Source organism: Pinus tabuliformis, chromosome 9, assembly GCF_031772625.1.
Source record: "Pinus tabuliformis cultivar Carrire ecotype Pingquan chromosome 9, CPIR1, whole genome shotgun sequence".
In the NCBI taxonomy this organism is placed as follows: domain Eukaryota; kingdom Viridiplantae; phylum Streptophyta; class Pinopsida; order Pinales; family Pinaceae; genus Pinus; species Pinus tabuliformis.
In genome coordinates, this window is record NC_142307.1 from 392,427,307 (window position 1) to 392,441,136 (window position 13,830).

General features: G+C 38.3%; 1 protein-coding gene across 3 annotated transcripts in view; it reads right to left on the reverse strand.

The window, feature by feature from the left end:
* Positions 1–6,807: 6,807 nt before the first annotated feature.
* LOC149148792 (uncharacterized) overlaps positions 6,808–13,830 on the reverse strand; it is a 309,870-nt gene continuing 302,847 nt past the window's right edge. For all 3 annotated transcript variants that reach the window (XM_089439852.1, XM_089439850.1, XM_089439851.1), the window contains exons 7-8: positions 7,718–7,854; positions 6,808–7,563 (exon numbers count right to left, since the gene is read on the reverse strand). In XM_089439852.1, the coding sequence (XP_089295978.1) occupies positions 7,199–7,563; positions 7,718–7,854 (502 nt within the window). In that variant the 3' untranslated portion in view covers positions 6,808–7,198. The remainder of the gene's footprint in view (positions 7,564–7,717; positions 7,855–13,830) is intronic.

The window sequence follows — 13,830 nt, forward strand, 5'->3', positions numbered from 1 at the left end:
AGACACTTCAAGGTAAAAACGGATCATGATAGCCTTAAATACTTTTTAGAGCAAAGATTATCCTCTGAAGAGCAACAAAAGTGGGTCACAAAGATGTTGGGTTATGACTTTGAAATCATCTACAAAAAAGGGAAGCAAAATGTGGTGGCAGATGCACTCTCAAGAAAAGATGAGGATGTGGAAGCATTGTTGTGCGCCATTTCTATTATCCAACCAGATTGGATAAACGAGGAATGGAAGAATGACGAAGAAGTGTGGGCACTTATTCAAAAGTTACAACAAGATTCCAGTACGTCTAATACATTTAACTGGCAAAATGATTCGTTATGGTACAAAGATCGCTTATACCTCTGTAAGAATTCCCAGCTAAAACAAAAGATTCTTATGGAATTGCACATTTCTCCCTTAGGAGGGCACTCAAGATTTTTAAAAACTTACCACAGGGTTAAGAAGGAATTTTTTTGGGGTGGCCTTAAATCAAATATTCAAAAGTTTGTGGCAGAATGTTTGGTTTGTCAACAAAATAAAGTTGAAACAATTAAGACACCGGGTCTATTACAACCTTTATCCATTCCAAGCCAACGTTGGGAGGAGGTTTCAATGGATTTTATCACAGGTTTACCCAAGTCTGAGGGAAAGAGTGTCATCATGGTGGTAGTTGACAGAGTTACCAAGTATGCACACTTTTGTGCATTATCACATCCATTTAAAGCCAGTACAGTTTCTTCTGCATTTATGGAAACAATTCAAAAACTACATGGAAACCCAAAGATTATTGTAAGTGACAGAGATCCCATTTTCACTGGAAATTTTTGGACAAAATTATTTTCTTGTCTTGGTACTCAGTTAGCTCATAGCTCATTTTATCATCCTCAATCTGATGGGAAAACTGAGATAGTAAACAAATGTTTGGAAAGATATCTTCGTTGCTTTGTATCTGATAAACAGACACAATGGGTCAAATGGTTGCCTCTGGCTGAATGGTGGTATAACACTTCCTTCCATACAACAACAAAAATGACCCCATTTATGGCACTTTATGGATATCAGCCACCATCCATCACATCATATTTAAGAGAAAATTCTAAGGTTCAAGCAGTTGAACATCACATCGAACATCAACAACAAGTCCTCCAACTCTTAAATGATAACCTCGTGTTGGCACAGAATAGAATGAAACAACAGGCAGATCAACATCGCAGCGAAAGAAGTTTTGATGTAGGTGATTGGGTATTCCTACAACTACAACCATATAAGCAAATGTCCCTTAAGCAAGCTAAGAAGGATAATAAATTATCACCAAAGTATTATGGTCCATACAAGGTGTTGCAAAAGATTGGTACTATGGCATACAAATTGGAGTTTCCTGCAGCTTCTCGATTGCACCCAGTTTTCCATGTTTCATGTTTAAAGAAGGTTATAGGCGACAAGCTCCCAGTTCAAACAATATTGCCAGAACTTGACGAGGAAGGAAAAATTATATTGGAACCAGAAGTAGTCACAGAAACAAGAACTCGACAGCTACGAAATCGATCAATTTTGGAGTATCTTATCAAGTGGAAGAACTTATCCGCTGAAGATTCCACATGGGAGGATGAGAATTTTATACAGCATCCACAATTACTCAAGCGTTGAGGACAACACTTTTTTGAAGGAGAGGGGCATGTTGGGTCCCTATAATACTAGTGATTACCCCATTACTATTGTAGTTGTATCCCTTATTAATATTGTTGTGCCCCTATTGTCCCCATATTGTTATTACTGCGCCCCATAGAATCCCTCTATTGTTATTTTTGTGCCTTTATATTATTATTGTTAGGTTGGCTGGGTTATATTGTGACTCCTTAGACTCCTATATATAGAAAGGAGGTTTTGTCATTTGAATCATCCAAGAATTGCTCATTTATGTATGTAAAGGAGGTTGCCCCCTCGAAGAGGCTGAATTTTAAGGCGTGGATCTATCTTTTCTATCTTTTTTCTTGAGCTGGTTCATAACATTTGCCTTCATATATACAAATGTATTTCGTTGTAAATGTGGAAAATTTACGTTTGTATGAACCTCCTTTAATTATTGATCATGAAAGTGACATTCAGCTGCCATCCATAGATGATTTCTTGCCAGAATTTTTGGATGAGCTGAAAGAGGATGCTATCCTTAACAGAGGGACACACATTTCGAGGAGGGGAAATGTTGATTATGTTCGGGTTGGTCTTAAAGGCAACAAACCGAGTAAGGCAAAGTGGATGGAGGTGGAAAATGTGGAGTTGTACCCTCACCTTCTTAACAGGTAATTGAAGGCTTTTGGGGTCCAAAAGCTTCCCATTTGGGAGGTGTGATCAGGTGATCATGTTCTAAGTGAAGAAAATGCTCAAAATTGGAACTGCTTAGAATTAGTTGAAACCAGAACGACCGAATAGGTCTCGTCGTCCTGATTCCAGCGCCGCTAACGGTTCAAAAACTGATACTGTATGGAGGAGTTATCACATTTTAAAAATGACTAGTAAACTGCAAATTTTTGAATTTTGGAAAAAAAAGAACATTCCAAAGAATATTCTCCAAAATATTCGTTGGAATATTCTGTTTGGTTGGACCAATCAAAGGTCGACACATGGCAAGCCCGGAGGCCGCCACGTGGCCCTGAATTGGCATGGAAAAATATTGTTTGAGGTCGCGCAGGATCGAACCCGTGACCTCCTGCGGGCAAACTAAGAGCTTTGACCATATTCGCTATGCTCTGTGTCTTAATCATATTGGATTGCGATTTGCATTTATGTTGTTAACAGTCACTGTTTGGGGGCTAGACCACCAGTGGTCCCGGGAAGAGTGGTCACATGCCAACAAAATCGCAGCGGTGAATGTAACGGTTCTCGCTAACCGCCAACCTTAACAAACGTTAACTGCTCAGAGATTGCGGTCACATGTGCGCCAATCCGCCGACGGTTACGGTTAGCCGACGGTCAAGCCTGGCGGATCTCCGAAATTGGCAGAAATTGCCAATTTTAACTGCAGTTAGCTCCAGTTTCCACTTGTGGTGGAGTTTCTTCAAGCCAGATTGGACAAAACTTCAGGGAGTCATAACTTTCACTACACAGAACCTTTTGGAGCGATTTTTTTTTTGATTTTGGGTATTCTGAGCATTCCATAGCCAATGGTATAGGTTGTAGGGTCAACAAAGCTGATCTTCAGGTACTTTTTCAGCAGAGAAGCTTGGAGAGCCATCAGGGCCTAGGGAGTGTTGTAGCTGTATTGGGCTATGGTGAACCACTGAAGGTGAAACAAAAGCCATTATTTACTGCTCTCTGTGTTATGAACTCATTTCCATAGCTTATTTTTCCTGTTTAGGCTTTCTTATCACTGTATAACTAATTTGAGCATCTAATAAGAGCAAGGACATGCCCATTTGAGAGCCTTGGACTCCACAGATGTAGCCTAGGAGGGGTGAACTGCCTTATCAGCTGCTGTGTTATATTATGTGATTTTATCTTGCTGTGTTTTTCAGATTTAATATGCTAAACAGTAAAAAGGAATAACACTCCTTCACACATAAGACTAAAAAATTTACCAAAAACACCTTGTTTCAATTGTAAGACATGTAAGACAATTTGCACATATAATTTTATGGAAATGAATACCTTGAACAACAAATACAAGTAGTTTCATTTTTAGATCAACAAGGATTGAATACAACATATGAATTGAAAATATATACATACATAATAGAAGCAGTGGACCCAAGGAGGAAAGATATCGGAAGCCATCGCAAGAGAAAGAGAAAGAGTAAAGAGAAGAAGCCATCAGAAAGCTAAATCACAAGAATGAAAACCCACAGGAAAGCCAAGCCAAGAAGCGATACAAGGAAGAAAACAACGATAACTGAGAAATCATATCGGCGCTTTATTATGTGTTACCACTCAGAAACCTCGATCTCCGATCTCTTATTTGAATGGGACTTCCGATATGCAGACCTGGTTAATTTTATTATAACGGCTCTAATGTAATATCACATTTCCCTGCATTGCAAGTTTTGAAGCCTTGTCACATTAAAATCTTCGATTACGATATGAGATGCGGACCCGATTGCTCCATTATAATATGACTTAATATAATATCACATTCGTCATATCGCAAGTTTCAAAGGAATGATATCCTAAAACCGTCGATTGCAATTTGGTTGTGGACTTGACGTTTTATCAAAATAGGTTTAATATAATGTCGCATTTGTCAATGGTCAGGGCCTGACTGGAAGTATCAAAAAGAACTTATTGGAATATCACATTTGTCGGAAGTAGGGGCATCGATGATGTTGAATCAGAAGAAAGTACATGTGCACAACTTGAAAAAACCTCCGATATTCATGAGGTTGCGATTGTGAGACTAAGGTGATGATTTTGCAGGTGGGACCACTCATCATCCAGTGTAATGTGGCTTCCGTAAATAACAAGTCTATGGTTGAATATCATCAAAACGCCCCTTCGATATATTTTTAATGTGTCACTTCATCCACAAGTCCGCCTCTTCCAATGAATGTGCCTTTTTGTTTATTGGTGAAAATCATATATATATATATATATATATATATATATATATATATATATATATATATATAAGTTAAACACTTCATTTCAAGTGTGAGTCGTGGGGATCATTACAGAAAAGAAGAGACAATTCAAAACTCATGAACTTAAAAAAAGGAGTACAAAAGATGGAGAGACCGATCATTGGATATCTAAAACAAATGAAATCGTAAAAGCTCAGTCCTGTGAGAAATTTGTCCAGTTTGGGTAAAGTCTTGTTCTGTGGACACGCACATTCGAAAGGATCAGACCAGGTGAAGCGGGCATCAGTGAGTAACTCAGAGTTACAACGAATGTGCGAAAGAGCAGATATTTTATAGCTCGACAGAAGTGTAGACCGTAAGAGTAGTTATGTGAAGAAGCTCGGTGGTAGAATTAGTGCATTAAGGGGTGAAGGAAGCCTCAGATCGTCAATAAGAAAAGGCACTGTAGCATCAGGGGATGGATCTGGCTATACTCTGTTGAAGTAAATAGACATGTAAAGAGCAGAACAAAGTTGTGAACAATCTATTTTGAGAAATCTGAGGGGTTGGTGCCCCAGGGGTTAGAGCCTCACGAAATTCTAGTTGGTGCTTGGCAACAGGTTGGAGACTGAAAGATAAAAAAGTTGATGCCACAATTATCATTGTACACATATTTTTGTAAAAGAGAGTTGGTGTCCTCAATTATTTATAATAAAATCCTTATTATTTACTTCTCTGTGTGTAATTGTGAAGAATCTTAACTGGTAAATTTAACAATTGAAAACAAAAATTTATTCACCCACCCTCTTAGTATTTCCAACAATTGATATCAAAGCCAGCTTCTTCATAATCAACCTAACAACTGGAAGAAGGCTTCTTGAGTCACAACGAAGAATTAGGATGCAACAAAAATACCTCAGTTTGATGGAACAAACTTTGGTTTTTGGAAGCATAGGATGACATTCTATTTAATGTCTCTTGGACCTGAAGTATGGAAATCGGTTACCAATGGGTATATTGTTCCAGCCATTCTACCAACAGATTAGGATGGACAGAAAGCCTATATAGCAAATGCCAAAGCACTAAATTCCATAACAAGTGGAATCACTTATTCAGAATTTACAAAAGTTATGAACTGTAATTCTGCGAAGGAAGTATGGGACAAACTTATTGGTATCTATGATGGAGACTCCAAGGTCAAAAGGCGAAACTCCAAACACATAGAAGACATTTTGAGAGCCTTAAGATGGATGACAAAGAGGATATTGCAGCCTATTTCCTCTGGGTAGCTGAAGTTGTCAACTCACTCAAAGGCCTAGGTGAATCCATTGAAGAAAGCACGGTTGTCCAAAAGGTTTTGAGATCGCTTCTAGAACGTTTTGATTCCAAAGTCAGTGCCATAGAGGAATTGAAGGATTTGGATAATCTAAAAATGGATGAACTTCATGGGATCCTCACTGAATATGAAATGAGAAAAGGAACCCCCAGCACCAAGGAACTGCTATTTATGTACATTCAACCTCTTCAACATTTGACTAAAATAAAATACAGTTCACTAAACACTGGCTAGGCTCTGTACCGCGTTGTGAATGATTGCCTTTTTAACTGGAGTGATAGAGTCATACTATATAACACAGTTTAGTGGCATCTCCGAACACAAAAATATCTTGAATATTTGTTATAAATCCTTATTATTTACTTCTTTGTGTGTAATTGTGAAGAATCTTAACTGGTAAATTTAACAATTGAAAAGAAATACGGATTCATCCTGTCCCAGTATTTCCAACAGTGCATGAGAATTAAATTGCATGTGAATAGAGAGCATTGGAAAAACCGTACATACAAGGCATCTGGAAACCTCGTGAATCTTTGGATGGTTATGTCGCTGAAACCATATAAATATTTTGATAAACTTTGAATGGTTTATTTTGAATGAATTAGGATGACAGTGAACCAACAATCTGCGAGACTGGAACTGAAATGGTTTGGATCTTGCATCTTACATTTCAACGAAGACTGCCAAATGATCCAAACTTGCATGAAATTAAGCTTTTAAGAATTGCATCGACTAAAGCAAATGCAATCACTGGCTGAACTCTCTACTGGATTTTAATATTTGTTCTTTCATCTTAATTATAATATCAGGGTATCCAAAGATGACACTATATCATCCATTTTACAAACATCTTTGAAGGGAAATAAAACCATGAGGATTTGCGTAGACTTCATTAAACAATCCACCTTACCAACCACCTCTCGTGGCCGGGTGTTCGGACAACTTTTAGTTTTAAAAATGCTTCTGAGTTTGTAATACAGATGGAACAGAAATTTGTCTCCAAGAAAGAAAGCACGCTTACATAGAATGGTAAATAAAATAAAAATTGCAGAGGCTCTGAACAAGGTACAAAAGCAATGCTTGGAAAAATAGTAGTCTTTCATGATACAACGTAACTTCCATATTACAGGAAACTGCTATTTATGTACATTCAGCCTCTTCAACGCTTGACTAAAATAAAATACAGTTCACTAAACACTGGCTAGGCTCTGTACCGCATTGTGAATGATTGCCTTTTTAACCGGAGCGATCGAGTCATACTATATAACATAGTTTAGTGACATCTCCGAACACATAAATATCTTGAATATTTGTTAAAGCTGGTCTAAGGTAATCTTCTATCATCGGATTTAGGCAAGCCCTTTAAAACATCCCGTAAAGCATAATAATGGTTGTCACATTTATGGTCAGATAGCATTGTATCTGAAAGGACAATTCTACCAAAGTGCTCATCTGGATAGCCCTTCCATAGAGTACAACTTTCTCTACCTCCCGTGGTTTTCTCACCTGCAATGGAAACACACCTGCCACGAATATGGAAGAGAGTTCCAGGAGCAAATAATTCTTCTTCTGCAATTTCAATTGGTTTTAGAGCCAATGGGTTTGGATCCCCTTTGTCCGAAGATAGTCCACATAGGATTTTATTGCAAGTTACTTCAGATCCCACAGTTTCTTTCTTACTTTTATCACCTGTTTCTCACATCACAAGCACATCAAAGATTAAACTCAGGGAATATGAATAGCCAAGTTGAGATATGACCATACAAAATAGCCAGCCCGAACTGGTAAGGAACTCTAATTTGAAATTTCATTTCTTTTTTTGAAATAATTAATTTCTTCTTACCTAACTCATTTGCACTGCTTAATCTTGCATATGCAGCATATTTACGGGCTGCATCTTGTGCAGATGACAATGCCTGCATTGTATTTACTACAAGATCTGCAACACCCTTCCGTTCTTCTCTCTCCAAGAGGCTTGTCCTGGAGAACAAAACAGATGATTGAGGAACCTGAACTGCCAGAAAGTTCAGCATCATTTCTTCATGTTGAAAGAATTTCAATCTTCTTCATGTTCTTGATGCTTATTTGTTCCCATTTCTTTCGTCTTCCATGATTTTCAGTTAGATCAGTTTTCTTTAGTTTTGAATTTCTAAAATTTTTCCTTTGTGAAGACCTAGGTGTGACATGGCGATGGAAGTGATGCCACACTATGTACAGGATTGTACTTTCTTTCATGGTGAACTTGAAAGTGCTATCATATGATAGATGGGCTTAATCATTCCCCTGACATTCTGAACATGCATATACCTATCAGTCCCATTTTGACAATTCTTGTTTTCTAAAGGCAACTTGAACTGCAAAGTTGAGATACTAGTTCATAAGTAGGAATGGGCCACACTATACCTACTTTAAAATGCAAAGCATAATCGTCAATATTGGAAGATAAAAACATGTATATGATAAACTGATTGACAGATAAAACTATTCACAGGAGAATAACATGATGTAACAAGAAAAAGCAGTCGGTGTCACCAAAGATACATTTTCTGAGCACACGCTCTCAAGAAGCATTGGCATTGCTTAAAGCACCAAGAAAATAACTATAAAAGCCCGCAATCACTTTCAGCCAGCTACTAAAAGAGTTGCTAACACATATATGCAAGAATAAAGAAGACAGAAGTGTGAAGATGAAACCCAACCAGACTAACAACAGGATGCACAAAAGGCTAATTTGCCATTTCAAACTAGCATCTATTTTGTAAATACATAAACATTTTCTACGTCTCATCATGACTAGAAGGACGAATCAATGATTGTATTAATATTATAAGAAAAACATGGGATGAATGCATACATGCTGAGATTGTTAAGAGTCATGACCAGAGCTCATACATCAACAGTCTGGCGACTATGCTAAAACCTAAAAGGGGCTAATATAATCTATATTTTTCTCAACAATCTGCATGGAAGTGGAGTTTCAAAGGGTCCATGGTGAAAACTCTTGGAACTTGTGATTTAAACCCAACTTTTGCTGAAAGCCATTGTGGGCACCTTGTCTATTTTAGTGTTTCCACTAGTTGATAGGACCCACTAAGTTGTCCCGACCAGGCTGATTATAACCCACTAAGTGTAGAAAATGCCGGGAAATGTGGAATGTTTAACTGCTTTCGTGCTGACTTGGGTGATCAAAGTTCATTGAATCAACCTTTGTTCAAGGAGGTTGATTGTGCACTCGAGTATAAATAGATGGTCTATGGATCGATCTAGGATGCTATGAAATTATGTAAATAATGTTCTTGTACCATGTAATGTCGTGTCTCTAAACCCCAATAACTCTTCTTGGATATGTTTTCTACTTCTGTAATGCACTTATGATTCTTAAATAGTATTCGAGTGTAGGTTTTGAAGACCCTAAGCTTGGTTCTAGTTTCTGCAAGACATTTGGAGAAGATTGCATCTCAAGAACACTGTGAATGGTATATACACTCTTAAGAAGTCAACAATTTAAAAAGGCTTGACTCGTTTGGACTTGATAGTTTAGAATCAAGGTTCTTAATAACTGATATGGGTTTGAAGCAAGATCCTCTGGTCAATGGGCACAATAGTGGCATGTGGGCACAAGACATGGGGGCTTTGTTTGAAGAAGCAAAGCATTGTAGTAGCTCAGAAACACTGTTATTCCTGATCCTAAGGATGAACATGAGAAGTCAATAGTCAATATAAAGAAGGATGAAGTTCTAGGTGTTATGATGACCTACATCTCAAGGGATATTCAATTTCATATCAGTGGAATCATTTCCAAATGAAGTAGGGAAGAAGCTAAAAAGGTTGTTAGATGAAGTCGATAAAAGTCATGCAACTTGAGAAAGAGTTGATCTTTCTTGAACCTCTCTTTATTGAGGATTATCTAACTCATGTAAAGGTGTTGTAGTTGACATTGGATGAATGTGGAAAAGAATTGTCAAAGAAGCAAGGAAATTGATAGTGTTGGAATCACGATTACAGTTACACCGAAACCCACAGGTGCTAGTAAATGGACACATCGCTAGAGTTAACGGATCCTCGAGAGGGAGTTAAGCACATGTCATGAAACACACGGGGAACGCTAGATCATCCAATGCCCAACAATATCCCCCCAGAGCGAGTCAAGTGTGTTTCGAACTCGAGACCTTTGGCTCTGATACCACTTGTTGGAATCACGATTTCCGTTACACCAAAACCTGCAGGTGCTAGTAAACAGATGCATCGCCAGAGTTAATGGATCCTCGAGAGGCGATTAAGCACATGTCACAAAACACAAGGGAAACACAAGGTTACCCAATGCCTAACAGATAGAACTAATACAAACACCTTATGATGTTTTATATTCAACACATTTCAGGCAGATTGGGATTCAAGGAAAAAAGACGATAAGGATTATACACTTGACTCATTTTGTTCTCCATTGATTATGGGCAAGAAAAATTGTTTGATGTAAGAAAGATTAGCAATAAGCAATACGCTCATTTCATTAAGGACCAAGAAAACATAAAGAAAGAGGCCAAGATGGAAATCAAGAAAGAAGCCATGGTACACAGCCTAATAAGGATTGTGAAGATCATATCACCAAACAAAAGCATGGAGGTGGAAATTAGCAATCAGTAAAGAAGGTCAACAACACGATGGCTTGTCCTTATCATGGAAAAAATAAAGTAGGGCATATTGGGAAAGAATTATTGAGGAAGAAAAATGACCTTGACCAGAAGGTTAAGAGGCTTAAAGGTGATTAGTAGTGATGCTCTCAAGAAAGTAAAGGTGATATCTATACATTTTATGTTATTCTCAAGCATTACATGCCCATACTTCTCAAAAGGAGTGGAATGTAGACTTTGGATGTTCACATTGCATGGTTAAGGATACTTCTCATTTTTCTTTGTTGAGTGAAGTCAAAGAAAATAAGACATTTGCTGCAAATGAATATGCACTCACTGTTACCAGTAATGGTAGGGTTGATTGTGAGAATGGTGTGATCACAAATATTTGCAAGGTACCAACCTTGAGTGAAAATATGTTTATCCATACTATTATCACCTGGAAATTCCCGTCCTAGAAAAGGTAAGTGGAGTTTGGATAACAACAACAAACAATTCATTATTACCTCGCTATTGCTTTGAAGTCAGTGAATGCTAAATTCAGGGGGTAATCTCTAAGTGATCCAAGCGTCAACTGCAAATCCCCACTGCTAGCTTTCAATCACATTTCTCTAGGAGAAAATATGAAACAATAAGGGAAATAAGTGTTGGAAAATGTAACTAGTGTTGGTCTTGATAATGAAAGAAAAATTAATAATGAATTTATTTTTTATTATTCTATTCTTATTCAAGCATGTTCTTCATGCTTTAGAAGTCAAAGACATTTGTAATTGAGTCATGTCACATCTGACATTTTGTAAGAAAAATGAGGATTTTATTTTTGTCTAAAAGAGTAAAAAAGGTTCAAGTCATCCCTCTCTCAGTCAAGTCGGCCTGTGTGGCTAATGGACACCTCTTGGACAGCTATTTAAAGTCATCTAGTCGAGCTCATTTGGAGGATAAGTAAGCAAGCTACAAGGAGTTCGATCTCTGCAATTGGAATAGGAGAAATGAAGCCGAGGTATAGAAGAAACAGAAGAAGTCTACCGAATCATTCAGCCTGTACTTGTCATGTGAAGATCTGAGACTATCTGAAAGAGCCAAAGTTAGAGACTACCTGTAACCTGAAGTAGCCAAAGTCTGCAATAGAATCGAAGCTGTCTGAAGTTTGCAAACACGGCCGAAGTTTGAAGCTAATTGCTATCCATAACAGGACCGACACTTTGAAGTTTCTCTTGAAGTTTATAAACAGAACCGAAATTTGACTTTTGCAGCTGAACAGAAGTCTTGAAGAAGAGGTTGACTACATCTTGATCCAGATTGACTTTGAATTTGACTTGGGAGGAAGGCCAACTTGGAACCTTTGAAAGAGTCATTGATCTTGGGTTGGATATCTCATTTTGAATTGATTCAATAAGAAGAGGATTGTTGGGTTTTCCCCTTTTGAGGGGTTTTGCCCTGGCTTGAAAGCCTAAATTTTTGTGTCTCTTACTTCTTTGTGATCTTGGAAGAATAGTTTGTGTAATTGCTTGATGAAGAAGGAACAATAAATAACAAAAGAAAGAAGATTAACTCTCACAAGTAATTACCAAGTAAGAAAATCTACTTTACCTTTGATTTTCTAACATGGTATCAGAGCTAAGGTGAAGAGGAGACACTATTACTAGACAGAAGATAGAAGGTCATCTTTGGAGCAACTATATTTGAAGACATCTCTAATAGAACAATTCAGTAGCAGCTTTCTTCCAATCCTACATGTCTAATTCAATGGCTTTTATATGCAAGGAGAGCAATAAGCTAGAAGGAGCATCCAACTTCAAGGCATGGAAAAAGAAAATTGACTTAGTCCTTAGAGAGAATGATGTCATGAAATTCGTTCAAGGAAAGGTTCCAACTCTAGATGAGAATAATGCCCAAGAAATGGAAAAATATGAAAAAGGAGAAATTAAGGCTCAAAGAATTCTCTTTGAGTCTATCAAAGACCACCTTCTCACTTTTGTGTTAGAATTGTCTACATCTAAAGAAGTCTATGATACCTTGGTGAAATTATACTCCGTTAGTACAACAGGTCACATGATAGCCCAAGAACTCAACTATATCAATCAAAAATGACAAAATAAGACACTATAGTTTCTTATTTCATGAATCTATGAAAAATTAAAGATCAACTTCAAGAAGTTGGTGAGAAAATATATGATTCAGAACTAATTACAGTGACAATCAATGCCTTACCTAAAGAGTGGGATGGTTTTTCACAGGGTTGTGGGGGAGTGCCCCCTCCCCCACATCCTCGCTATGAACGAGAGCTATTCGAGAGCTAGTTGGGAGTGCGCTCCCGAAATCACTCCCGACAAGAAAAAAAACGCTCCCTGGTTTTTCGGGAGTGGTCAGGAGCATTCGCTCCTTGATGTTGATTTGGGGTAGCATCAGATGTGCTCTAGCCACGAAATTTGGTGGAGGTTGGGGCACATGAGATCTCCAATACCCAGAAAGGGTTTGGACAGATTCTAAATAGATCAGGAGATATTAAAATAATTAATATTTTTTAATGGAGTCCCTAAGTCTAAACTTAGGGAAAATAAAATATTAATGTGTATTAATATGAATCTGTGTTAAAATGGTCCAAAAGACATGGATCAAGCCAACTCTAATCTTAGCCATTGATTAGGGACTTAATCTCGATCGTTGAGATGTCAACAAGAAAAGTATAAGAGGAGGCTTGAGGGTCACTTGGAGAAGTACAGCAGAGTGATCAGTCATTCTATTCTTTAGAGTGGGGTTTGCTAAGAGAGATAGAATCAGTGATTGGGAGAGCAGTTGAGGGGCATTGAGTACAGAGAAACAAAGAAGGCAAAGATTGTGCCGGAAGAGCAGTGCAACAACCAAGGAGAGTGACGCAGAGCCAGCAAGGGCTCATGCAGGGCCACACAGATGCAACCAAGTGCTGTGTAGAGCACCAGAGAGGCCAGCGTGTCTGACGCAGAGGCCCAGAAAGTTGATGCAGGGCCTCCTGGGGCTGACGCAGGCCAAGAAAGGCTGATACAGGGCTAGCGTGAGATAGAGAGGGGCTGACACAGTCCAGATTGGGCAGATGCTGGGGTTGCAGAGCAGTTTTGTGCTGATGAGCTACCGGAAGGACTTTTCGGGGTTTCAGCCAGGAGATTTCTCTCAAACTGTGAGGTATAGCTGGTAAGGAAATTCTCTGTTGGGTAGGCCAGTTTTGGCACCCAGATTGTACTCTGATATTACTTAATAAGAAAGCCCTTAGATAGCTGCACCGATTTTTCCGCACTGGGTTTTTCCTGGGACATTGGTCCAAAAATAATGGTGTCATGTGGTGTGTTTG